This window comes from Notothenia coriiceps, unplaced genomic scaffold, assembly GCF_000735185.1.
Source record: "Notothenia coriiceps isolate Sejong01 unplaced genomic scaffold, NC01 NC01_scaffold00023520, whole genome shotgun sequence".
NCBI classification, from domain to species: Eukaryota; Metazoa; Chordata; class Actinopteri; order Perciformes; family Nototheniidae; genus Notothenia; species Notothenia coriiceps.
This window is the reverse complement of record NW_011356221.1, coordinates 234,437-261,365: the sequence shown is the minus strand read 5'-3', so window position 1 is coordinate 261,365 and position 26,929 is coordinate 234,437. Positions and strand designations below refer to the sequence as shown.

At 40.5% G+C, this 26,929-nt stretch overlaps 1 protein-coding gene across 4 annotated transcripts in view; it reads right to left on the bottom strand.

Annotated features, from left to right (window-relative positions):
- Positions 1-26,929, bottom strand: part of ptpn13 (protein tyrosine phosphatase non-receptor type 13) — a 327,111-nt gene that overhangs the window by 296,660 nt on the left and 3,522 nt on the right. For 3 of the 4 annotated variants that reach the window (XM_010781657.1, XM_010781659.1, XM_010781660.1), the window contains exons 2-17: positions 23,872-23,991; positions 21,070-21,236; positions 19,480-19,545; positions 17,541-17,726; positions 17,203-17,290; positions 14,193-14,825; positions 8,293-8,385; positions 6,694-6,787; positions 5,113-5,329; positions 4,006-4,080; positions 3,721-3,892; positions 3,123-3,273; positions 2,873-3,011; positions 2,476-2,628; positions 1,363-1,545; positions 1,087-1,249 (exon numbers count right to left, since the gene is read on the bottom strand). In XM_010781657.1, coding sequence (XP_010779959.1) covers positions 1,087-1,249; positions 1,363-1,545; positions 2,476-2,628; positions 2,873-3,011; positions 3,123-3,273; positions 3,721-3,892; positions 4,006-4,080; positions 5,113-5,329; positions 6,694-6,787; positions 8,293-8,385; positions 14,193-14,825; positions 17,203-17,290; positions 17,541-17,726; positions 19,480-19,545; positions 21,070-21,236; positions 23,872-23,986 — 2,695 coding nt within the window. In that variant the 5' untranslated portion in view covers positions 23,987-23,991. The remainder of the gene's footprint in view (positions 1-1,086; positions 1,250-1,362; positions 1,546-2,475; positions 2,629-2,872; positions 3,012-3,122; positions 3,274-3,720; positions 3,893-4,005; positions 4,081-5,112; positions 5,330-6,693; positions 6,788-8,292; positions 8,386-14,192; positions 14,826-17,202; positions 17,291-17,540; positions 17,727-19,479; positions 19,546-21,069; positions 21,237-23,871; positions 23,992-26,929) is intronic. The other variant, XM_010781658.1, reaches the window with a different exon arrangement.

Below are 26,929 nucleotides of genomic sequence, written 5' to 3'. Positions count from 1 at the left end.
TTTCAGTTGATTTGTAATGAATCCAGAATGTATGACATTTTTGTTTTTTTAATTGCATTACAGAAAATAAAGAACTTTATCACAATATTCTAATTTTCTGAGACAGTCCTGTATAAGCCGCACTGGACTATAAGCCGCAGGTGTTTTAATGTTTCATTACCATATGTAAGGGTTCGTGCACAGAGGGGATTGTCGGGAAAGAGATGGCTGTTTGAGGAAGCTCCCATTTATTAACATTTCAACAAACAAGTTGCATATTTGCATAACGTATTCAAGTGTTACCATTTAGTGCAATAGTAGCTACAGAACATGTACTGTGCTGTGTAAACTGTACTGTATCACATAGCGTTTCAGACACACAAACTTTTCAACTTTCAAACTTAAACGGTGCGCTCCCAGCGCACGTACCGGCAGTGATCTGCAGCAGTGGTTTTCAACCAGTGGTACGGGGACAAACTGTCTCGCTCTCGTAATGTCTGTCTGTCTTGCTCTCGTTCTGTCTCTCGTACCACTCTCGGTTCCACTTTTACTTTTGCGCGCTACCTGTCTCACTCTTTTCCGGCCTCCAGCTTTTCCTGCTGGAACCCGCCGCTTAAAGGTGGGGGGCGCGGACCGGCCATAGAGCCGATAGAGTTAAAGGTGGTGGACTGTAACCTGTAAAATCCATAGATTTAGGAGGTCCCCTAGTGGCCGTTAGCTGTAAAAATCCATAGATTAGCCGCACCGTTATATAAGCCGCAGCGTCGAAAAATGGGAAAAAAGGCGCGGCTTATAGTCCGAAAATTACGGTACTTGAATGTGAATTCAGAGAGGGAAATGAGTGGGCTCCAGCTACTATCTGGAGAGGATATGTGGGATGGCTGACGCATGCAGCTGTTGCTGGAAACAATGTAGTTTACTGTTGACATTATCGGGAGCTCGGCCTTTCTCTGGACACTCTGATATATCACTTTTCAGCCTGCTGTGTGGAAAATGTCTGTGACGTGCTCCTCTCAGTGAAACTAAATGCAACGCCTTGCTGGCCAAATATTCCCATCTGTCTGAGCCTGAGGGCATATTATGTGTGGCTGCTTGCTTCTCTCATACCTAGGTCCTGAAGCTCCTGGTTGCTCTGGCGAGCCTTCATCTGCAGGTGGAACTTGTGCTGGTATGAGCAGAGCTGGAGCAGATACTGACAGGTCTTGTTGCTGTCCGTCTGAAACAGGTGCTTAATCCCATCTGATGTGTTCTGCAGGCAAATCTTCTTTTTCTTCAGGGTGAGAGGTTAAACATTTTAGTGAAAGTGAGGAGCATCTAGGCTTAGTTAGTGAATGAATTACATGTGGCATAGTTTTATTTTTGATAGTAAAGACAAGTACATACTATAAAGGAAATCTTTTTAGTTTCCCTCCAAGGGAACCTTAGCACCGGGGTCCGATTTCCGTTAAGAACCTCAAAGATGAGCACCCCCTTGGAGTAGACCCCCAACATGATGCCCGTCTGGGACCGCTTCTCAGGAAGTACCCGGTGGAAATGGACCCCATACTCTGTCAGCCTCTGGCTCACCTTTAAGACAATCAAAATAAAATAAATTAGTCTTTCATTCTCACAAATACACAGTACTTTATTGATTTAGGGGGGAGGGATGTGAAAGTGTTTTAAAACAGATTAAAGTACCGTAATTTTCGGACTATAAGCCGCGCCTTTTTCCCTATTTTTCGACGCTGCGGTTTATATAACGGTGCGGCTAATCTATGGATTTTTACAGCTAACGGCCAACACCTTTAACTCTATGGGCTCTATGGCCGGTCCGCGGACCCCCACCTTTAAGCGGCGGGTTCCAGCAGGAAAAGCTGGAGGTCGGAAAAGAGTGAGACAGGTAGCGCGCAAAAGTAAAAGTGGAACCGAGAGTGGTATGCCGCTGCTGCGGCTTATATTCAGGTGCGCCTTATAGTCCGAAAATTACGGTACTTGAAATGTTCATGCCGTCAAAAGGTTTATCATCAGAATGTGATCAGATATGGATGCAAAACATTTGATCTGGTTAAATAAAAAATGATGTTATTCAATACGATTTAGTGGCATTTGAATAACTTTTACATTTTTGATATTTTTGTGCATGCCCTTTTATAGAAGTGTTATATTTGTATTTATTTGTATCACTTTTGCTGTAACTATGTACATTTCCCTTCTATGGGATGAATAAAGGTATTGAAGACAAAAGAGAGGACTATGAATATGGCAAAAGGCCGTGCTAGGACTTTTGTTTGTAGTTGACACTGCAATTCTTTGGTCTGTTGTCAAGTATCAACTCAAGTGTATAACTTTTTCTGTAAAAATAAACCATTTGTCACTTTTTCCTGGAACCAAGGCCATTGTGTGCAAACAACTATTCACTGTGTTTGTCACAAAATAAACACTTGTGTAACAATAACTGAAATATTTTTGGGCAGTCTGTAAGAAATCACGATTCCTTTATTCTCTGATCTTTCTGACCTTGAGAAACTCAAACTCTGCCTCAGACTCAGACGCCCCGTAGTAGTTGCTGTGAAGTTTGGGCAGCTCCTCCTTGATGGTCGTCTGGTCAACTCTATCCAGGACAGACACCGGGAGGTAGTGCTCCAGCCTGAAGTAGGTCTTCCCGTGGAGCTGAGGCACAGGAAGAAACACCGCTATAGGTCAGTTCATGAATAGAATAAGACTACAATTAATTGTGTTCCTGAAACTGTTTAAAATAAAAGTCTTTAACTCACATTCTACATCAAATTGATATATTTAGCAATACTTTTTATAATATATAAAAATAAAACAATTTCACAATTCAGTTAAATCCAGCATTTGAAGGGTTGGCAGCTGACTAGTAACCCTTAGATGTATTCAAGAGAGTCGGTACCTCAGGCTGGTAGTCACTGAATTCAGCCTGCAGTGCCAGTGAAGCTAACAGCATGACACTTTCTGTGTCACAGCGCATCCTCTCCTCCAAGATATCCTTCCTCAGCTGTAGGTAGTACTGATGTTTGGTCATAGCATGCCTGTTGTACACAAATAAATGCACACATATTTGGTTGTCTTATTGTCTATATTGCAACACAAGGGTCCATTTTTCTTTAACGATGTAACTTGCTACCAAAACATATACTTACTGTACGAGGTTGACGTCATCAATAAAGAATTTGATGCGTAAGAAAAGATTAAAAGGAACATCTGATTTCTTCTTCTTAGGGTCCTCCTTCCATCCCTCTGGGGCCACCTTGGTCAGTTTGGCATCAGGTTCAACGAAGAAAAACTCATCATCTGTGAGTGTGTTTTTTAGGGAGAGAGGGTTGGGATAGAGTAAGAATGAATTCATGCAGCAACATTTTGCATCCTAAATGAGTTGTAGAAATGAATTTACATAAAAATACCACAAATCTCTGCACTAAACAATAATCAAACCATATCTGACATGCTTAAAATTCTGATTTAATTAAAGACATTTTTCTCTAGGATGAATCATGTACCACTCAAAGGTCTTTCATGAGAAACCTTGGATTCCTGTTTTGTTTTTTTGTGGGAAGAGAAGGTATTTAAGGTCAACGTGGATCAGTGACAGACCTAACATTGGTTAACTAAAAGAGCTATGGTAACCGCCACACAACCACACAATAGCACACAATATAGAAGACGGACTACCCCTACATATACCTGAGGTGTACATTCATGCAACTCAAACTACAGATAAAAACAGGCTACATTAGCTACCTCTGAGGTATGCTAGTCCGAAGAGATTGTGCTCCACAAGCCCGATGTGAGCAACCACCATATCGAGAACGTCTTTACAAACGGCCTTGATGTCACAGCTCAGCTCCAGCTTTTGGCCGTTCAGCAGCACCACACCCACCTTCCTCTGCACCTCCTCCACCTTACCACGCTTCTTTTGGGCAGAGAGAGAGAGTTATGGAATAGTAATCGAAAAATAATGCACTTTCTTTTGGAAACATCATGGAATCATTGAATAAAAAGGAGGAATTAAAAGTACTTTCTTACCATGATGGAAGAGGGAACAGATAGGGCAACACACGGCTCACTGGTCATCTTCACAAACTCAGGCCCGTGGAAGTTCTGCCATTGGGGTAAAGATAAAAAGTAATAAGAGACATCATTATTTTACCCAAACATATTAAAGAATAATATTCAACCTTGGCCTTTGTTTTTGCTGTTATGACAACTGATTGTGCTCATGTTTCCGTGTTGTATTATGATACAAAAACATCTATGATACACACATGACTTATTCACACTGCATGTTGTAATGGCTGCTCTGATTATCTAATTTCAATGACAACAGCTCATGTGATGCTTTTTTATTACACCCACTTCCTTGTCGCCACTTTCTGTAACCAGGTCTTACCAGAAGTGGATGAGCAAGATTCCTTTGCCTTAGCTCAAAGGTTATTGTTTACAAACTGGAAACCCCCCTCAGCAGAAATTAAATCAATTTGGGATCTACAAAGAGCAGTACAGGAAGTATGCCTCGCCTTTGCATGTATAATTAACCTATTAGGAATATAGTTGATAAAGAGTATTGGTATTTACTGCAAACATCAGCAGATTGGTTGCTATGTTTACCACTGTGCTGACAGATTTCGTGATAGTACGTGGGATAAATCCAAGCGTAACCAAACAAAAACACATGTACCACAATCCCATATTTGTTAATTACCGTATGCAGGCTGATAAGAATTATGATTTCCAGTCAGCAATTTGTATTACTAGCACTTCCAGTGAGCATAGCAATAACAAGCTAGTTGCCAATGAGTTCAAGTGAGTTCAATTGTACATCTCTCATCACATTTTGCCATATAAACAAGCTTCAAGCAAAGTATAGTCAGACATTGGATGTAGGGAGTTCCCCTTGCAGTGTGCGTGTTGAAATAATGTCTTTTAAATCACTTTGGGAGTTCAAGAGTTAGCTGTGTCACGTGTGTTTGTTTAAATGTGGTAAAAAAAAGTTCTAAAGTGATAAAGCACATTTTTAACAAACAAAAAAAACAAGACCGAAATACCTGAAGTTAACCTCAAAGTTGGCATGATTAGCTAAAAACACAGATTGAAGCAAATTCTGGAGTCTGGTAAAGCGTTAAGAGCAAAAACCTTGGGTTTGCGAAGAGGAACAGAAGAGGAGTGGAGGGGGTCCCGAAGGTCGAGCATGGAAGTGCGAGATGGGGCCAGGGGGTCATCTGCAGGGTAGAGGTTGGCCCTGGAGAGCCTGTTGGCCAGGTGGGCCTGGAGCCGCTGCACCTCTTCCTCCTGCCTCTGGAGGAGCAGCTCCGCCTCCACCAGATCTTCATCAGCCACCCTCTCATACAGCCTGCAGGAGAACAGAAGAGGAGGGCTGGAGTCACAACAGTGCAATATTGTCAAAGAGCGGAATAGAGACAAGTTGGGTCAAGTTTATTAACATAGCATGTTTAAAACAAGCACTTTGACAGTGGCTTTCAATAGATGACAGTGGGAAAATACAGGGACATATTATCATGAGTGCACAAATCTGAAATAGAATATGTAAGATCAATTTGAAATGAATACATGAGTGTCTTTCTTTTCTTAAAGGTGTCAATGGAGGTATATTTGATGGAAAGAGGAATGCTTTTTAAGCTTTGGAGCTGCCACTACAAAGGAGTTGTCTCCCCTGCCCACTAGCTTCAAACACTGAAAAGTTAAACGCAGTTGTTGTTAGGATCTAAGTGGCCTGGAGTTGGAGAAGGGACAGTGTTTTTATCTACTGCCTTTTGAAAGTAGCAGCATGAGGAGAGTTTGTCAGACAATGTGTTCGCACAAAAAGACACCAAATAGTAGCTGGAATGCCCTTCTCTAGTGTCGGGGGAAAACAAGCGCTCTGTGCAGAGGGGCTGAATGAAAACATGGGTTTTCTGTTAGCAGGCACAGCAACAGCAGGCAGCAGTTCTCCGTAATGCCAGAGATTAAAGAGATAGAGAGTGCTGAATGTGGATGTCACATTAGATGACCTCATTAGTAAAGCATGGGCTGACCCTGCTGTGCATCACCAGCTGTTTGTGGCCCAGAGGACCAAACACCACAGCTTCGTGTGTGGCTTCTCTTCTCTGGTTAGGGAACGGAAAAAGCTAACGCATGCAAACACACTTGATTTAAGACATGCATAACCCTGTGGGGAAACTTGATCCATTTCCATTTACAATAAATCTGGTGGCTGTTATAAGGTGATTCCTAAAATACCACACCATACGATATACAACAATTGCACAAATGGAGGGATTTCAAGAAGTGATCAATCATAGAGACATAAAACAAATGTAAAATAATCAAATTCAAAGATGTGTAAATATGAACCAGTCTGTACAGCTTTTTATTAAAAGCTTTTTTAACTGATTCAGTAACTTCATTCGCCTTTATAAGAGGGAGTTTGTTACGTCTTTTGATTAAGCCTTGATTGTGGAACTTCTTAAAATGATATTTTATTATTAAGTCTGAGAGATCTCGTAGAAGAATAATGGGTTCAGAAAGCAAAAAGAAAAGTTTTAAAGAGAAATAAACAACTTGGAAATGAGTTCGACACTGCAGTGTCCCTGTGAAGGTTAAGATTTCCATACGAATAAACAAACTACTAGCTGTATGCTGGTTACTTGGGAGATAAGACACAACACTGGTACCTTGTTTGTTGAATTGCCATCTGTATACAAATGTGAGTGTTACCTGTGCCTGTTGTGACTTGTCAGCGACAGGGCATCATGTTCAGAGGAAAGTGCCAGCTGGGAGCCAAACCTCCTCACATCGCCTGGTTTCTTAGCTGGAAGAGACATGGGAGTATCAGCTGTGTACAAACAACAAACACACATACAGTAGTATTTGTTTTTCACATGTACACAATCAGACACAACCCTCCTGATGCAGACACCTACACTTTGGAGGTGAGACCAGGTCAAATTAGAAGCAACAAACAATATTTCTGTTGTCCTCTTGAAGTAAATTCCGTTAAAAAAAAAAAACACCTCAGCATTACAGCAACAGTGTGTCATACACTACTGAAATATACTGAGACAGGTTCTGCCCTGTCTAGTACATTAAGAGCCTTTTCATGTCTTAGAAGTTGTGATTGATCGTGCTTTCGAGTTGAAAGTAATTCATTCTCTTTTTTTCTGGAACATGTGTAATATATTTGATCCGTCTCCAAATGAAATTGACACGGTTTCCATTGGTACGTCTAAACTCCTCACAGCTGCCTGAGCTCAATGTCAGGCTTTTGTCCAAAGGTGATACCCTTGGGTATGTTGAGAAATGGAATATAAGTACTGCTTTTGACCTTTGTTAAGTCAGTCTTGAGCTGCACTGACATTCTTGAGTAAATTACTTAAAATTAGTAAACACTCTGAAAAAATAAATGGAAACTTGAAATTCCATTTCATGTAAAACTGCCAATTAGAGTACAGTACAGAATACATCTTCTGCATCCCAAGAGTGTGTGAGAGTTCTTGTGATATTTATATGTTCTTGATATGTGCCACACTGTACCAATTTAAAAATACATCCAACTTGTGTCCGTCTGTGACTATTGAATCCATGTTTACAGTGAAGTGAGGCCTTTTCACTAACACAACAGAGGGTCTGGGTTAAGTTATGGACATATTAAATCTGAGCTGCTGCTGCTGTCTTTTGCTCATTGGCAATCCTGATGTTTCCCACACTATTAAGGTGTTGAAGTCTTGACTCTGTCTGTTGCGCAATTTCCTTTTGCACTGATAATGAAGGCATGTTACCTTGTGCAATCCTACATAGTTGAAACCATGATCTAATCCCATTAGCAGCACCAGATAAATGACGGACAGCAGCTCCCAAGAGGGGGTGAAGCAGTGCATTTTCTGCCCGCTAAGTGTGTCCTGTGAGGTTTGGCATTAAGATAGCAGGGAATCTGGCTTTAGACAGATAACAGTCCACTGTCAATGGAGACAAAGAATAAGAGATATCCTCTGACAGTGGCTTTCAATCCCAGGCTTTGTTGCCCAGGCTACTGATGGTTTTCTTTCTCCTTTCCAGGTGAAAACAAGTCACAGATAAGATGGTCCATGTGAAAACCAGCAGGGTCTTAGATCATCAGGAACATGACAGAGAACCATTCAGGTCGAGTTTGGTTTCTCCTCTTTACAGATAACAGACAATTGTGTACTTAAAAACTAAGAGTTTAGTTATTTCAAATATGTATTTCAATATTGAATTCCTACTTCAGCTGCATTTTTTCCAGGATAGGTATTGTGTGTCTATTAGGAGAATAACTATGATGCTAAAGAAGTCTTGTACCTTGTCTGTAGTCTGGATCCGAGGAGGTCCCAGAGGGGCTTTCACTGGATGAACTGTAATCACTGTTGTACCTCTGATGAGTGTGGACTGGGTCTGAGGGAAGAGAAAGACCATCAGACCATTTTATAAGAAAATAAAGTACAAACATGCACTAAAATAGGAGGTTGTCAGCGAAATGATGAAATGGATCAAACATTAACTTCATGCACATGAGAAAACTCCAAAATGGTTACATGGACTTGTTTTCAGTTTGTGAGGAATGTTAAGGTTTATTTCCCAATGTCACGCAACACAGAACACATGTATTACACTTGGACAGCAGTTAGACTGACAAGCTACTGTTTTTCTTTTACAGTACTCGCTCAAAAGAGACAGCAGCGCTAAACCAGAAGTCTGAAGCACACAAAGCAGGTATTAGTCACGCTGTTGGTAAACACTCCGAATGAAAGATGGATGTAACTACACTGAAAAGCAGCTTCGACACAAGTGTCTGCAGGCATGCCTCCTGTCAGGTCAGAGGCTTTTTTCTTTAAGGGTTTATTTTTTTGTTTTGCTTGACAGGAAGAACCACAGCAAGTACAAACCAGCTCGCCACAATGATTAACTTTTCTGTAAGCAATGCTTCATAGAAACCTGTGGTACAGCTGCCGGAAAACACTAACAAATATTTTCAAAACAGTCGGTAATCTCGATATAATGTGTCATGTGTTTTCCCGTCTATTATTACATAGAACTTGAAAGTCCTGCTCGTCAGTATCAGCTTCACAGCTTCAATGAATGAAAGTTATTTCCGAGTCATTGCTCAGGCATTTAAGTTCAGAAGAGTTTCACAACACGACATGTCTTTGTCATGAAATCTATCTTACCTTCATTAGTAAAGTGCTTTGTGCCATGCAGCAACTAAAGTCTTACTAAGAGAGAAAAGGAGTGGTCAAATGTCCCCAAATGTTTGCTAAGTGAGCAATGATATATGCATTCAAAAGGTTACACAAGGCAACAGTCTCTTCTTTGTCATTTATAGTGATTCACCTTCTTAGCTTCACCAATGCCAGTAGAAAGATATTTGCGTAAACACCCACACTGACACCTACATGCACTGCTTCACACACACTTGCACAGTCACCTGTCCTACACTCTCTGCTACATTGCTATGTGTGCAGCCAGGATCACTTTGGAGACCTACAGGGTGAGTTAGGAAGGAAAATGCAGACATAAAATCAAACCCATTTCTGACACAGCATAGGTTGACCACTATCAACAGGATAGCCCACAATTGGATGGTGAATAACTGTTTATGATCTGATTACAGCTCAGAAGGAAAGGGAAAAGGATAAATATATTCGTGGAAACAAGTGTTTGTATGTGCTACTTCATTTTGTGAAAGTAAATTAAAAGAAAATATAATTCAAACAACACACAGAAACATTTCCTTTAATTCTACTACTAATTAGTCTCCATTATATTACTCTTAAAGGTAGGGTAGGTAAGAATGGAGAAACCAGCTCGAGTGCGCTAGAATTTGAAAATACACAACCGAAAATAATCTGCCTCTTCCTTCAGACTTCCTCACAGAGCCCCTCCTCCAACACACACGAACGCCAGTGTTTCCCCTATATGAGGGCACCAGATAAGTTTGTGCACAGATGGAAGGCTGACAGGCAGGTAGGCCATCCAGTTATTTTAGCCGGGCCGGCTCAGATGATTGGTCGTGAAGAGCATTCCATGGAATATAACAAAAAGTGTTTCTGAAGTGAATTACCTACCCTACCTTTAATGCCTCTTTATAAATAAGGAATACATTTAGATTTTCCCAAAAAGACTTGCATTAAAAAGGACATAAACCTCATCATTAAAAAAATTAAAAGTTTTAAATGCCTTAAACGCTATAAAATAAAACACTGAAAAATCTGTTTGTTGAACTTCAATTTGTTGGAGGCCCTCGAATGAGTTGTTTTTATCTGAAGTGGTTGTTTACTTTTTTGACGATGACAATTGTAAGTAAAGCCCTTGTTGTATTTGCACAGCCTCAGCCTATCTTCTATCATATATAAACCACATGGGTATTAGATTGCATGATATAATGTTGCATATTGAGGGCAACCTCACCAAAAAGCAAAATAAAAGTGTTATGATTGTGTCTTTCAGAGTGATTTCAATTTGTTTCTGGTTGTGCCACAAGTGTCTGATGTAGTTGTTGCTCAGTCAAACTGAACCCCAGGGTAGATAAGGATATTTAGAGAACCTCAAAACAAAAACGGTATAAAAAAATGAATCATGACTTCAAAACAGCCACTGCACCTCAAAGCAGGGGAAAGAGAGGAAGAGGGTCACAGCTCATGAAACAGATTAACAGCGATATCTGTCTAACCATGTTGACATTTCAGTGAGCAAGGAGGCAGGAGGGTTAGATAGAGTAAGTGATGACTCAGATAAACAAGAACTGCACAGCTCCTCCTCAAAGATTACTATCGTCTCTTTCCAGGAAATATATTCCTCTTCCCCCCTAAAGGAGTTCCAGTGGTAAGTAGCAAGCATGCACAAACATAAACTCAGAAGGAGAATGAACTAAAGTTAGGAAGAGGAGGATTCCAGTCAGTCAGAACATTCTAGTAGTGATTAAATACATGATGTACGGCTTAATGAGAGCAGAGGAATAGTCTCAGGCTTCAACTTGCTCCGTCATGTCTTTTTCTCTGTGAAGGGAGTCATACTCATTTTAACTGGAAGAGCAGCTTTTTTCTAGGGGACAATTATTTCAACCTGCACACACAGTATCTCCTCCCTTTGCCTTATCTTATCATGTTCTCTCCCTTTGACTCTTTCCTCTCTCCTGGAGTCCTTTCAGAACCAACACTTCTCCACGAGTACACAAACAGCTCCTATAGGCTATGGCCTTTTGGGGCGTTCAAGCTGTGAGGAGACACAAACTCAGACTGAGAGGTTATTTAAAGTCTGGAGGTCTAGGCAAGAAAAAAGAAACTTCCTTTAAAGCAAAGACTAAAATGGATAATAGCTAACAGAAACCCTCAAGACTCCTCTTGCCAAGTCATGATGACTCAGAAGAAAAACATACCGTCTAGATTTTGTGAAAGTGAAAGTTTAAGTGCACATAGTGAAAAAAGGAATCAATGGAAATGACTTTTCATAAAACGAATACACAGCTTGTGAACCTTTATAGGTGTTTTTTTTAGACATCATGCTTAATGTGAGGAGGAAACACCAAACTGTAATATAATTGCGAAGGTTTTGGGTTATGTGTTTGTTTTTGCGGACGCCTCCCCTTCCCTTGAGGCAGCCGTGCTCTGTGTTGTTGTCCAAGCTGAACGCACCCCGGCACAAAGCCGCATGACCTGCTGCCAAGTGCCGGAAAAGTCCAATATGGTTAATAATGTTTGGAATTCCCTCATCCGCTAAGCATGACTCCAATTACAGCTTCTAGGTCTGCGAGGAAAGCTTTTACTGATTGAAGCACCTTGTCACCAAAAAGGAGGAAGGGCTGCAAACGAGCCGGGGTGAGACATAGGGGGACAAGGTATAAACATGCCCATGCACAGACAGGCATGCACACACACACATTGTTTAGTTATGTTTTTTTGATTGAGTATGATTTGCAAACGCACACACACACAGATGCCATAGCTCCAGTGTAAAAACTGGGTGAAACCTGAGAGCACTGACCACTGCTGCGCCATCACTTTCCTGCAGAAAAGAACAGAAAAAAGTAAGAGAAAAAGAAAGAAAAGAAGGTTTCTGCCAAGTAACACATCCACGGGGCCCAGCAAATGGGCTGTGCTCAATTAGACCCCATTCATACTACAGCAGAATAGCTCTGGGATGGAGTAAAAACATATTTTGGCTCATGGTCGACCTCAGTCAGTTTCGATGGTATTAAGAATTCCTTTGTGTCAGCTAGGTTTCTAACGTAAACCATCATTTAAAATTAAAGACTTTTGGCACAAAAAAAACATACATAATCCGATTCCAATTTGAACTGCGCAAGAAAAAGCAAACAATGGCTATCTCTAATTTCCTTTTTTTTTTGTTCTGACACTTCAATGGGCAAAGAAGTTTAGCGCCTCTCTTCACAATGATATGAAATAAAAAGTGCCTCTGATTACAATCAGCAAAAGGGAGGAAGGGAAGGCCGGACTTGCAGGGGATGAAAAACCACAGTCAGAGAAGAATGCTGTCAGTCGGTGGCTCGGTGAGCAATAAAAATAGCTGCCAGAAAGGCAGGGAGGCCGGAGGTCGGAGGGAGCTGGAGAGTGAGGAGTATGTGAAACCAGCGGGAGGGAGGAGGAAAGGGAAAACGAGGTAGAAGACAGTGCTTTATTATATGAAACCATTCATCCCTCGCGCTCCTAAAAAAAGTCAGCAGATGGCCAGCAGACGCATGTAGCCACTTATGACCCTGCATTAAACTAGCCTGCCTATGCAGACTTTACCAAGAATTCAATAAGCTCCCGAAGGAAATGTAAAGCCCTTGCTGCTGACTGCTGAAGTGCTAAAACAATTATATTGCGTGTGCTCCGTCTAAGCATGTGATTACACAGAGATTGTTTTTTTGAGTCTGCAAATACCTAGCACGTATGCAGTGTGCTTATATCTGGGTTTTTGCAGTTGTATGTTAGGGGGGGAAAAAGAAAGGGACTTGGCAATATAGCATGAGTGACAGTTAGGAGCAGGCTAGAATTAAGCTGGCCTGTAATTAGAATCAGTCATTTGGAAACCTCGGTACCAGTGACTCATACATTCTGTCCAAACACTGCTGCACAGCCACCAACGAAACTTCATTCGAGCCAGCAGCAAGCTCTCATGCCACATGGTAGCTAGAGATGGACAACCTTTAACTACGCTGGTGTCTGTTTGCTAACGTTATCCCCTCACTGTCACCTTTTCACTTCTCAGGTGAGCCACTAACTTCCTGCAGCTGATTCACCCAAACTGCTTTACAACATTTTACTGCCCGATAGATTATTTTTAACACCCAGTTGACACTTCCTATATATCTTTATGACACAGCTGGCATCTTGAAAGGATATGTTATAAAGAAAATGTACCATTGTCTCAGAAGCAGACTCAAGCTGTGAACTTTGGTTGGGGTTTCCTCTTTGAAATTGTGCTCCACCTCATAATACATATTATGGATGTAGTCATTAAATGTCCTCACTCAATGTTCCGACACATTACACGATAAAGAAAATGACAAATCTCCTTATCCTTAAATACTTCTGACCAGGTGATTGTTGAGTGTATTCTGTCAAACTGAATTAAAAGGAACCAATTCAATATCTGCATGAAACTGCAACAAGGCTATGTCGTTGGTTTTTTAAATGTTGCAGAGTTGAACAGCTTTTACATTGAAGTCAATCATTTTAGAAGTCTCAACATTTCATCTTTACAAACCTTTGACTGAAAGAACGGTGCATTGCTATACCGCTACTAACAGGAAGTGACAACATGACAATCATCCACAGTACGTCACACACTAAGAGTAAGGTAATGCTGGACAATAACTGGTTCAGTCGTCAGTGAGCAGCAGTAGTTTCTTAGCAGTTCTTAGCGGCCACAAACGAAGGCTGGCCCTCATAGAGACGCAGGGTACCGACATGATATTGTGTAAATATTGGGAAACCAGGACACATTTTGATAGACAGCTTCTCCTGGAAGTCATTCAAAGTTTGCACTCAGGCGTAACCAGGAAAATTACTTTTTGATAATGAAAATAGAGGACTTCATAGAGATCTTCAAACGCAGACTACTTTTTTTGACGTCGGTTTCCAAAAGCTTTGGGACAATCGGACAAGCACTTCTGATGAACCATACTGGCGCCTTAAGAAGCAAGTCAATGCAAGAAAGACTCTTTTAATGAACCTTTTATGTTAGAAAAGTATACTCACCATCCACTGCTTGCCTTAGCACCTGCAGTTTCCTCTGTCTCTCCTTTATCCTGTCATATGCGCCAGTAAGTCCCGATCCCACTGACAGGGCCGAGTGGTGATGAGGCTTCCTGCTCTTCAGCCCACTGAACTCGGAGAAGCGAGACTCCCTCTCCCTGGATGACCGCAGGGGCGATTTGCGCCTGCCTATGGAGTGGGAGTTTATGATACTGCTGCCCCTCCGCGCATCCTCCAGAGCCCCAAAACGAAGAGCCTCTGGGTCGATACAGGCCAAGTCCACGGAGGAAGCCCAGTTCTTCTTGGCCCGACTAGGGGCCAGGTCCACGCTGTGGAAGGCTAAAGACCGCCGGTCCAGTTCCACAGGGCGGCCCTTTTGCTGCGGGTGAAGGGGGTGCAGATAGGGGTAGGACAGCTGGTGATGGAGTGAGGGGGGTTTGGGGTAGAATTCTGTGGGGGAATCAGAGTTGGGGTGATAGTCAGATGGGTAATACTGATGGGCTGCCCCCTCATCCCCCTTCACAAGGTCCTGGATGGGCAGAGAGCCCATGGAGCGACTGAGGCCCCGGTTCAGAGACGTCTGCTCCTGACTCCTGGCTCTGTAGCGCTCCAAAACCCTGGGGGCGGCGCTCCTCCCTGAGAACAGGAGAGATCCAACACTTTATTCAACTGCGAACAGAAGCTGACATTGCCAGAACACATTTCCCTTACATAATCCAGCAAAGAAAATAATTGAGCAGGTCTTCAGAGGAAAAGATGAAAGCAGAAATAGATTCTTAGCACATTTACTTTTCACATTATAATGAGAGATAATCTGAAATGTGAATCACGCACATTACTTTTAGTACAGAGAGAGGTATTTATGATGAAAGGTGGACCTAGAGAGGGATTAAAAAGGATGTTGATCTGAAAAAATATAGCATGCTTCATTACGCCAAAGTGCCTGTGCAACCTGGCATCTATTTCTAACAGCATCAGCATGACACCTAAACTGGGCACCGTCCACCGTATAGTCCCCTCCTTTGCTCTGATACCCTGGCTTGGCCTCAACAGACTGAGCACCTGCTGCAGGCCTCTCTAATAAAGATTGGAAAAGCAGCTACAGTATATGGATATTTGGGTATAAACACAGTTTGTCCTCAGATTCCTTATCAGTCATAAATAGAAATGATGTATACATTACTGTGTTTATTATCATTAGCAACCATGACACCGGGCTCGTCAGATTGATTTGATAAATGTGTTTACTTTCTGTATTAAGGAAGGACCTTGGTTATTTCCTACTTAAAATCTCCTCATATTCTATCAGTGTTTTTCCCATGGTTGGTTGTTGGATTTTATGACAAATATTTAGAATTAGTAGAAGCAATATTTAGAACTTAAGTTTCTGTTAAAAAGCCCCAAGGGGTGTTTATGAAGCAGTCATTAATGGAAAATAGAACTTTATTAATTTGTTGTAATTTAACCAATAATGGCTTGAAGAAAATAAAATTAAGAAAAATAGCATGATGTTCTTAATCCATAAGGGGAACCAACATTTCTGCAGACAGTCTTTTTCGTTAAATACCCCATTATTATTAAAAACAAACAAACAATAGAGCATATGGAACCACTATAACAAACCATTTCTGGCACAGCACAGCCCATCTATCACTGTGTATTTGGTGAAACTGAATAATGAATGTTGCTCTCTTTGGTTGTCCATAAATTCAAAGTTGGCCTTTCCAGACAAGCTGTGAATACACTGCTGCCAGTGACAGCTCTTGTTTCTGAGTGAAAGAGACAAACAGAAGGCAGACATGTACGTGTGCAGGAGCAAAAACAAGAGAAAGAGATGCAGAAATGAGAGAGCAGGGGGGAGAAGTTAAATCCTTTAAAAATAAAAAACAAGCGCTGTATGCGGGGGTTTAATCTACAAAGCATATGCTTGGTTTTAACAGGGAAACGGATCAAAGACGGACAGGCTGTCTTCCAGGAAGCACACACAGAATAGATGGAAAACAAAACAAAAACACAGGATGTCTTTTATTTCTTCCAGAAGTCAATTGTTGCCAAAGTTGTCAGCTAATACTTCTATGAACTACGGCGATGAATACATGGAAAAATATCCAACATGAAAAAAAGAGACAATGGCTTTATTTCCCCTGGCTGGAATAACAACTACTGGCATACAGAAGGGAGAGAGCCGCTCTTTGAGAAGAGAGGAGCTTAAGTACTGAGTAATACTCTTTGCATGTACTTTCCCTAGGGCTGGCTGCTCCTCAGCCAGGGAAACAAAGCACTGATACAAACAGCAGACCAGCAGCTTCACTGGTGACTCCAAAATATGCATCTGTAATCAATGCCATGCCGAGCTTACATAATCGGGACAACAGCCATGTGTGTGCTACGCTCTCCTTTCCATGGCCTGGAAAAATGCCGAAGTTCTCTCAGAAACCACTGGGAAGATTTGGTCATATTTTCCTGAATTAAATCCGATTCGAGGTAGCAGCGATTACGATTCTTTCCAAGAAAGTGAAGGAAGCAGAGAGTGAGGATCTAATGAATGGATGAATAAGTTGACAACCAGGGAAGGAATTAACATCAGATTCTCTCAACATAAAAAGGAATAAGATACATTCTTCCAACTTCCAAACTATAAACAATATGTCCACCTACACATTATCATCTTAGTTTCTCATTAGAAAGAAAAAACTAATCTCTTGACCTACTTATGCAAACAATTCTCATTATTATTACCTCAACAGAACTGACTAATCTAAGTTTTGGGGATTTCTTCTTGTTCCAGACAGTGTGCCACTCAAATGAAAACCATACAGAACTTATGTTAACAACAACAACATGTGTTTTGGAAGATTAATAGAAACCAGACCCCTTTATCATGAACCATTGGCAGCCAAGAAATCTGAATCAATGCGTCAAGAAAGTACTCTTTCCACACTTGGGAAGTTCCTTTGGAAACAAACCAAGGACATACAGCTTTGTGTTAAGTGAGTGTGTCAGCTCATCTTACCTGAGGGCAGGCCCTTTCCTCTCAGCCTCTCCCGAATCTCATTACTCCGCTCTGGAAGAGACTCTCGATCAGTCAGCAGACCGTCCAGCTGAGAGGGTAAAGGGGAAAGAAAAACAAAGAGCAGGTGTGAAAAAAAGCAGGACAGAGCAAGGAGGGGAAAAAAACATTCCCTCTGAGTCATCCATCCTGAAATAAGGTTCAATCAGCCTAAGCCCCATGAGCTGTTGCATAATTCACAAAGTGCTGCACTTAGGCAGAGCTAATAAGTGTATTTTAAATTGCACACAAATATTGAAAACAGGAATGTTGTATTCGACCCACATAATAAAACTGCTTACCTGGGAAAGGCTGCCCAGTACCAACCGGACCAGTTTTCTGATATAGGAGAAGGGAGGGTCACAACTGGAGTTTCTAATGTGTTTGCTGCAGATGTCCAGCACCGTGCGCAACGACATTCGACTCAGTGTAATATCATCACACATGTTGAGAAGCAGGCTGTTCAGGTGCTCCCCCAACTTCATAGGCTGCATAGCAAACATAGGGAACACAGTTCAAATACAAACAGGGACAGGAACAGGATGAAATGTAAATCTCCATTTGGTATCTGTAAATCTGTGTTATCAGGTTGACTTCCATTATGTTCAGATACGGAAAAGATAAACCTTGCCAGCATGGCACAAGCCCATCACCTACTTTAAATGTCAACCTAGTACATGTTTTAGCTTAAAGGCCTAAGCTAAGCCTCGATTTAACTCTAAGTGATGTAAAATACTTTCCATCGAAACATTTAAAAACACAGTAAATGTTTTTTAATGTTTTAAATTCAGTGTCAGTGCACGCATGACTTTATGCTGGTTTGAATCAGTATCAACAAGATATAATACTCTTTTGGTTACTCTTTTGAATAATACTGAATGCTATTTGTGGAGTGTATTAAATAAATAAATGTAAATGCAAAAAAGTATTTACATTGAGTGAATTTTCACACGTCGCTGCCACATTTGAGCACATAATGTAACAAAATGGTGGATACGTTGAGGAAACTGGCCACTGTCAGTGTCTATAAAGCTGTGTCTTTATGACATGTTATCTACATGCATTATGTACAACGTGTATTTGGCCAAGTGATTGTAACTAACTGTACAGCTACTGTATCAAGGCCACAGCCCTTCAATGAGACTGAGTGGATGGCAAGCAAGAGTGTGAGTCATCTCTATCCTGTGGGCGGTCCTTTTTCACAAATTTGAACACTCTGGGTTTTACACCTGGCTGGGATTTTAATGCATTGTGAGCCAAACCATCTCCAGAGGACTTGGCAGATTCAAACACATTCCAGAGTGCATTTACGATTAGCGTCTCTTTTTCTTTATCCAGATGTGATATTTATATACGGATTTCATTCTAAAAAGGCACATTTAAATAACAAATACAAAGTCTGTTATCAAGGGTTTGAGGCATTTTGGCTGCAAGTAAGCATAGTTAAAGTGGAATCAAAGCTTCAAAGTGCTGGGCCTTTTACATATTAAAGGTGGGGTAGGTAAGAATGGAGAAACCAGCTCGAGTGCACTAGAATTTGAAAGTACACAACCGGAAAAAATCTGCCTCTCTTTAATATATTCACTGCTATCGGGATGTTACCGGGGTGTCCATGGAATATAACAAAAAGTGTTTCTGAAGTGAATTACCAACCCTACCTTTAATGAACGTCCATTGGATTCAAGCTCTTGCCAAACAAGTTCACACAATGCTGATTAAGCCCACCGCCGCAAGGAAAAGTCTCTGTATTACGCAATATACCGAAATTGTGCTCACTATGGCGACTTTTCCTGTGCCTGCACCTCCCTCGCTCCCAGGAGCCTTCTGTTCACCGTTCCTGTGCAACTATTTTTGCTAAATACTTTCTTAACACCAAGTCTCTTTTTGTTAAGAGCATCTACTCCAGAAACTTCTTAGGACACACGTATCTTCAGTCAAATAAACAACAATCTCAACACTTTATTATCATAATTCTGATATGCTTACATCCTGTTTCCTAGTGCCTGTCTGGTTGGTTAGAGTTTCACTCAGAGGGAGTATCTATTTTTCTGGAAGGGAATTATTCCAGAGCACCCCAGCAGCAGTAATGAGGAAGGGGAAAATGCTGCATCAAGATTTATTCTGCTTAGGCGGTTCTGGTTAGGTTGATTAAACTGAGACGCTTGCTTTTCTAACCTGAAGCTACTGCCCTTAATGCTCAAGAACACTTATTGGAAGAAAGCATCCTTGGTGATGATTTACCTGACTTTGGGGGATCTCATAGTCCGCGCCCCAGAACAGCGTCATCCCCAGAGAGTACATGTGCATCTGTGAAGGAAATATCATATTGACTTAATAAGCAGCATTTATATTATATATTAATCTTCAAGTATGTGCAATTTATAATCACAAGCAATGATACATAAGTAAAGCTAATAGTACGTAATACAAAAAATAAAGGTTTGGTTTTATTAACTAAACTATGTAGTGAACCTTGTTAAAACAAGTCTGCCCTGAGTGGAAGAAAGAGAGACAGACTAAGCTGGAGTGTAATACATGTTGAATTCATTCTTATTTGGAAAAGGAAACGGCAGAGGCTTAAGCCTGAATCCAAAAACATTTTCCATTTTGCTCTCCTTATTACTCTGCACTCATAGCTTGGGAGAAAAATCACTTCCCCTGAATGTTGGGCTTGGTAAAGGAAAGAATAATTCAGGGATTGCCAAAGAATGCAACCTAGCCTTCAAGGTCTTTTAGGAACAGAGCTAAAGTGCAGACTTAAAGACACACTCACACTCTTTTTAAATGTGGACATTTAAATATGAACCATTTAAAGCAACAACAGCCCCCCCAAATGTTGAACAAATATTAAAAAGGAAAAATGGTGGCAGTGGCAGCTGACGTATGTTTACCCTCAGTCACTGATAATGACAGAAACAGATTAGATGTGCTACACTGAAGTAACTCTGGGGAGACGGGAGCAGGGCTGGAAAACTGACTCAGCACAAACTGTGTTGAGGTCTGTGGGGCCGTGCCAGAGACGGGAATCCAGTCAGGCAAGATGTTAACTCTTCTACCAGAGGGGCAGCCAAATAGAGGGGGTGTGGTTTTGTGCAATTTGTTAAAGAAGTCGTGCATTTCAGGAGATAATATCGTTGCTCACGACTAAATACCCGGGTCTGCAAACTGTTAATATGTGTTTTTATGTAACTTAAAAAAGTTTGTGCTCTTGGTAAAAACACCTCCCCACTAAAACAACAGTAGGTCCTACACCCACCATTTGACAAATAATCATCAAAACAACATGGCAAGCTTGGATGTAAACAGATTACATATTTAGATATAAAAGAAAAATGCATGGCGAAAGTCATATTAGGAATTAAATGCTTTAACCCTTACAATGTGATTTGGTGAAATCTATTGGCAAGAAAAATCTACAAGAGATTGTACAGTGCAATCAGAGAGATACAGTATGTCCACGTTTTTGAGCAAGTCCACGAATCCAGTCTTTGTCAAGTCTGTCACCACCTTCGCGACAGACTTGACTAAGACTGGATTTGTGAAATACACTGAACATAAGCATGACTTTGTTTATAACAAGTAACCTATAAGGTACTCAATGGGCAACAGTAGAAGACTACGATTAGATGATACATCTCCAACACTTGAACTTAATGTGTTAAACCTAAAAAACTGAAAGTAATTTGTGAGAGATGTACTAAAAGCATATGAGCATTCACACAAGATTTGAGAACAGTTGATAAAACTCACACCAGCAGTGCATGAGAAGTTGTAGACTAAACAGTCGTGAATATACTTCTGTCACTACATGAGGTATGTAAAGGTTTATACCTTCTCTATATCAGAGATGGAAGTCAGGGACAACCCCTCCAGGACCTCTGGGGCTGTGAAGGCCCTTAGATCCTGCTGGGTGACATACTCGTCTGTGAATGAGATGTTTCCAGAGGGCATGAGGAGGAGGGACCAGGGAGAGATGATGAAGCCCATGGCTGTCGGGTCTGGAGAGGGAAACAGAGACAAGATCAGGGAGAGGAAAAACAAACAACTTATTTCGGTCTTCCATTATTTAAATTCTTAGCCATTGTTGTAGAACACACAAAGACATTTAAAGTTAAGTACTGTGTTATCAAGCTCGATCCTAGCATCAACTTGTGTCTAAGCATTTACAGTCTCAATGCAGCGACTGTATACATCTCCAACCACAGTGGATGTTTCTCGCTCAGGCTTGAGCGTTTATGGAAACTCAAGATGATTGAAGTAAACAAAAACACATGTTGCTTTCTTAGCCTGCAAGAAAATAACTATTGAGGCATAGGAGCAGAAAGGAATGGCTACACAGCGTAATTCTCTTTTCCTACAATGCCACAGCTAGCGCTATGGTTAGAGGACGTTTTAAAAATATACAAAGGAATGTTTGAGCAGCGCTGCAAAATTCTTTTCTTTGACTGATACTTAACGCTCAGAGGAGCAGCGAGAGGGACAGAGAACTGGATTTTAGGCACCAAATATCTGCTTTCAAAAGCTGGAATTTACTAAGTAAATATAAGTTTCCTGTTTAAAACTCGTGTGACCATTTGGAGATTCTTCTCAAAAGTAGACTGGGTTACTAGGTGTATCCCAAACAAAACTCTTGCTCGGTAAAAGTGTATGACTCAGCCTGAAGAATTTGTATCTTGATGGATAACAAACTAAACTACAGATTCAATAAACTGCAGATACGGTATATAAGCAGAAACTATTTCTGATGGAAACTGACTGTTCAACGTAATAGAAAGCAAGAAACACTTGACTTGGGCACGCATCATTTGATTCCCACAATTTGTACAACTGAGTTATTTTTCTCTGAACAAGGCAGCATTGCAGTCTGATACGCTGCTATGTGAATTTATTAGTGGCAGACAATACTACTTAACAATTATTTAGAGGTTTCTCTTTAAAATAAGTTGCTCGCAAACTGTGCAGCATTCAATACCGCAGCAAACATGCCATGAGAGTGACAGGATGGCAGATGTCGAGCGGTAGAACAAAGACAAACTGCAGACAAACAACCAAAACTATTTAGGAAAAGCAGATATTATTTTTGGTCTGAAATATTCTACCTGCACAGGCATGAGGAGCGATTCCTCAAGCAAATCTGAACTATTCACACATTGCCTAATCAAACAAATCATTATTATACAAACAACGCGACTAACCTCAACTGTTTACATAGAGGAAAACACTTTGCTTGTGGTTTGAGTTTGGCAATGTTTGAAACATATCTGAAAAGTCATGTAAAGGTTTGCGGAAGAAAAAAAAATTCACAGGACCATAGACAGATATAAACAAGATGAATCTAAAGTATGATAGTCTTGCAAACATTGCATCTGCTTCAGAATCACAAACAGCCTTTCCTTTTTTATGCTTTTTAAAGTAAAACCTCCACTTCTCCATTTTATTTCATAGCTGACAAATTATACAACAAATGTAAGTTTAAATGGTGACTGTTATGAATCCACTCTTGTGGTAAACATACTTCTTTGGATAGCTCAGTGAGTCTGTAATAGCTGGGTCCGACATCTGCTCTTCAAATGTAAGCTTCACTCAGCAGTCTAAAACTGTACACATGAGAGGCCACCATTTACTAGGTATAGCTACACAATTACACTCATGAAGGAAAAAGAAGAATTTCCAAGTCATCACAATTGCTGCAGCACAATGATATGGAAAGAAAAAAGTATGGCTATCTCAAATATTCAAAGAATCACACCCTGCATTTTGTCATTGAAACTTGATCTAAGAAGCTTTGATAAATGAAGAGCATTCAAGCACAATCTCTCTTGTTGTAAATGTGACCTCAGCATAGAAAGCATATTTACAGGCCACACTGATGAGAGGGAATTCCTTCAGCACGCCAGGCTTGCCTGCAATAAAAACCAGTCAGCATAACGGGAAGTAGAGGTCAAGCTGGTTTCTGCACAACAACATTCTGTATACGGCTTCAAGAAAATTCACAAGCCGGGCTTAGATAGCTTTTGTAGAAGACTAGACACCATTCAACTTTTGAACAACAAAGCGTGCACTGCAGATTCTGCACTGCTGATTCACTTCCTGTCCAATGTCTCACAGTTAAACCTGCCTTAGTCACACCACTGCTAAAGATTAATTTGGTTACAAAGACACCATGGTTTTGGACGGACTTATCTCTCTTAGGGTTCAAGGACAATGACCCTCACAGGAGCAAATGACTCACAAAAATGCACATTGTTCAAATGATGCAGAACCAATATGCAAAGAGCGGAAAAGCAAATGAGTAGTTTTATTTCTACTAATTTTAGTCTGAAAGTAATATCATTTATTACAACAGAAATACAATTATTTCAGTCTTTACATTTTTTTTTTTTCCATTCTATAGATGTTTGCATTGATGTGACGGATTGGTTTGGGTGATAAATACATTTTTTGAACACAGAATACCTCTACAACTCATGGGATCTGGATCTTTTCATTCATCCTTCTCTAAACAAGGCAGTGTGGGCAGATTTAGAAAATGTGACAGAACAGGGAGGACATGAATATCCAAGAAAGTGTTTCGTTTCCTCCGTGCAAGTATACAATCTATTAATGAAACATCTTGATTGTACATGTCCATACCTTTGTGGAAGAGTTCTTGGAGGCTCTCAGCACTCTGGCTGAGCACGGCCCAGACCTCCTCCTCCTGCAGCGGACCCCCCCGAACCTCCAGGGCTTCTGCCAGAGACACATGCATCTTCCCTGTGAAAGCACAGAAAGAGGACTGATTTAAACCAGATAATTGACACACAATAATACAGAAACAAGCTTCAACTTCAGGGGCAGATTGCTTTTTTTATATGATGGCAGCTTCTGGCAGGAAGTTCATATCAGGACGAAAAAGAATGAAAAATCACATCTTTATCTTTCAATCAGAAAAAATGTGTGCTTTAGACTCAAAACAAGGTCCAAGATTTTGATAATCTTGTCAGTAAAGAACATTTGGCAGAATTAACAACAACATTTTTAATTCAATTGAGGATTATAATCCTAACAAATCTAATTCTGTAAGAGTGCACACTTGTCCTGACAGGCCTGACAGTGTAAACTGAAAGCATGTACGCTCATACTACCATATCACAACAACCCTCAGCATTGCTGCTCTTATCACAGTTTCATTCTCATCAGCATTGCTCTCACATGTCCTTGGGCAAAATATTCTAAAAAGGTAAACCGTCTTGTCATTGAAGACGTAGCGAAAGCACATGATGCGCATGCACACACCCTGCTTTAGAGTCTCAATCAACAAAGTAGCAGTTTATTACTTGGAGCCTCCACCAGCCTCTTAAAGTTAAGATAGCAGCTTCCAACTGAAGTGGAGAAGCAAAGCAACACTTTATTAGTGTGCTCTTAAAGCTGCTTTCTGCAATAGAAATCAGTAATAACTCACACTTCTGTTCCCTTATTGCATGTCCTATAACTGGCTCGGACTAGGTAGCTTGTCTTATCTTGTGGACAGCTGTAGTAAAACAAATTCAGCTCGTTGTGTTAGAAAATATTTGAATATATTATCATGTAACATCTTCTAAAGTACTTGACACAGATTTAATTTACACTCTTGCCTCAACACGCTATGACTATGGGCAACACTTTGAACTAGTGTGACCATGATTTTCATGTTTTAATATGAAGTCTCAAAAGGTTGGACACCAGTTGCTCTGAATGTGGTGTCTGTAAACCAGAGTGGAGATTTAAATGTAATGGGTATTTGTGGGCTTTAAATGCTATAAACCAGCTGAAAGTCAACCATATGTAACACTGAATTAGAGAAATGACACATTTTGTGTTAATCTTCCATCCATCAGTTTCTCTCTAAACCCCAGCTAATGTGCAGAAGAGTAAATCATGTTTAATCTTCCATATCCAGCCATGATGTCATGCAAAAGTGAACAAAACAGGACACTCCAGTTCTGACAGACATCTTCTTACTATTAGAGTATGCTGCTTGAACATTCATAGGTGTTATGGAGTGTTTCTGATGGATTACAAGGTGTTTTGTATTGCAGACAAAAGCATCAGGATAAGGGTGACCATATTGCGTGAGACTTTTAATTAGAATTGATGACTTTGGTTGTCACAAGATTTGCAAAGTTGTCATTTGATGTGATACCTTTGTTTTGATTACACTCAACACTGTCAACCAAAACTGGTGCATCCTGCTGACAAGCCAATCATCATTTCACAATAGCAGAGTATGAGTTACAACTCCAAACAAAATAAGTCTGCTGGATTTTCCATTTCACAACAGTGTACCAAACAGATGGACATTTTTAAGATAACGGTCTGTGTGAAAAATAAGACACCTGCTTTCAGGATCCAATTGATTTACTTCTTTAAAAAGGAGCACACAAATTATCTTTTTCTTTAGAACAATTTATCATAAAACTGTTGTTTATCTTAACGCTGGCAACATATTGTAAGCAATAGTGTCGTTTTTTCCTACTTTCTGTCCTGCCCAATAACTCAACATTTTGTGAGTTGCTTATAAATGTCAGACAGTCATGGTGCAATAAAACAAGAAACTCTATTTTTAGCAAGAACCTTGTGAACGCCAAAGATACGTTGACTGAAAACAGAACCAACTCTGATTGCTTTTCTGGTGTTTTGAACTTTTTAAGTCTATTTTTTTACATTTCCCACCCACAAATGAGACAGCAAACCCACATTAAAGAAAGTGCAGGGTATATTTGGATCTGCTGGATCACTGCTTTCACACAAGATTTTATACGTCAAAACAGAAAAACATGGAAAATGAAAACACAACAAATGAGGCATAGTTGCTATAGGTCAACCAAACACAACTTTTGTCTGGGATCGGTACAAGGTACATGCCACTTTCCAAAAATGTTCAATTTCTTTGGAACCACTGAAAGAACAAAAAAAAATGTTTTCCAACTTTTTGACAAAACTGCAGGTGCACACAGATTTAGCTAAGAGACACAAAAGACGCCAAAACGTAATGTGTGAGATCACATATTGGTGGCTGTGTTTTGTGGATATTCAACTTTTCCAACTGCAATCCATCTCTGGCATCAACTGAACCGGTTTTGCTAACATTTCTACATCTACATATTAAAGTTCAACTTTTATAATTATTGTAAGCAGAAGTCCCAAACTACTTGGTTGATGGTCGAACCGGTTAGAATCCCCCTTCTCCCTTCCCCCTACCTTTCCAATACTGGAATGTTGCCTAAAAATGTCCCACTTTCCAAACCGGACAATAGCACTCCTGCAGCCATTGGACAGATTAGTGGAACACCATTGTCATTGGGAAATATAATTTAGGAACTATAACTATCTGTACTAAATATGTGCCAAACCATCCAATAGTTTGAGATATTATCTGAATCAAAGCGGTAGACCGACCCACAGACTGAAAGATCAACATCCTTCTGTTGCTAGGTTTGCTAAAAAGAACCAGAGTTGACTCAACATTTTAAAACCAGGCGTTGCACCATCAGTGTTGTGTCCAACCACTTTTGTTCAATTTTTAGCTAAATCTGAGCGTATCACTCTTCCAGAAGCTCTTGGCATAACTGGGTCAGCAGCCTCATTAGTGTCTGGCTTTATTTTTGAAAGCAATATGTGAAACAAAGTCCTTTCTATGAATTCAAGTTTGTAGAAGAGGGTTAATGAGTAA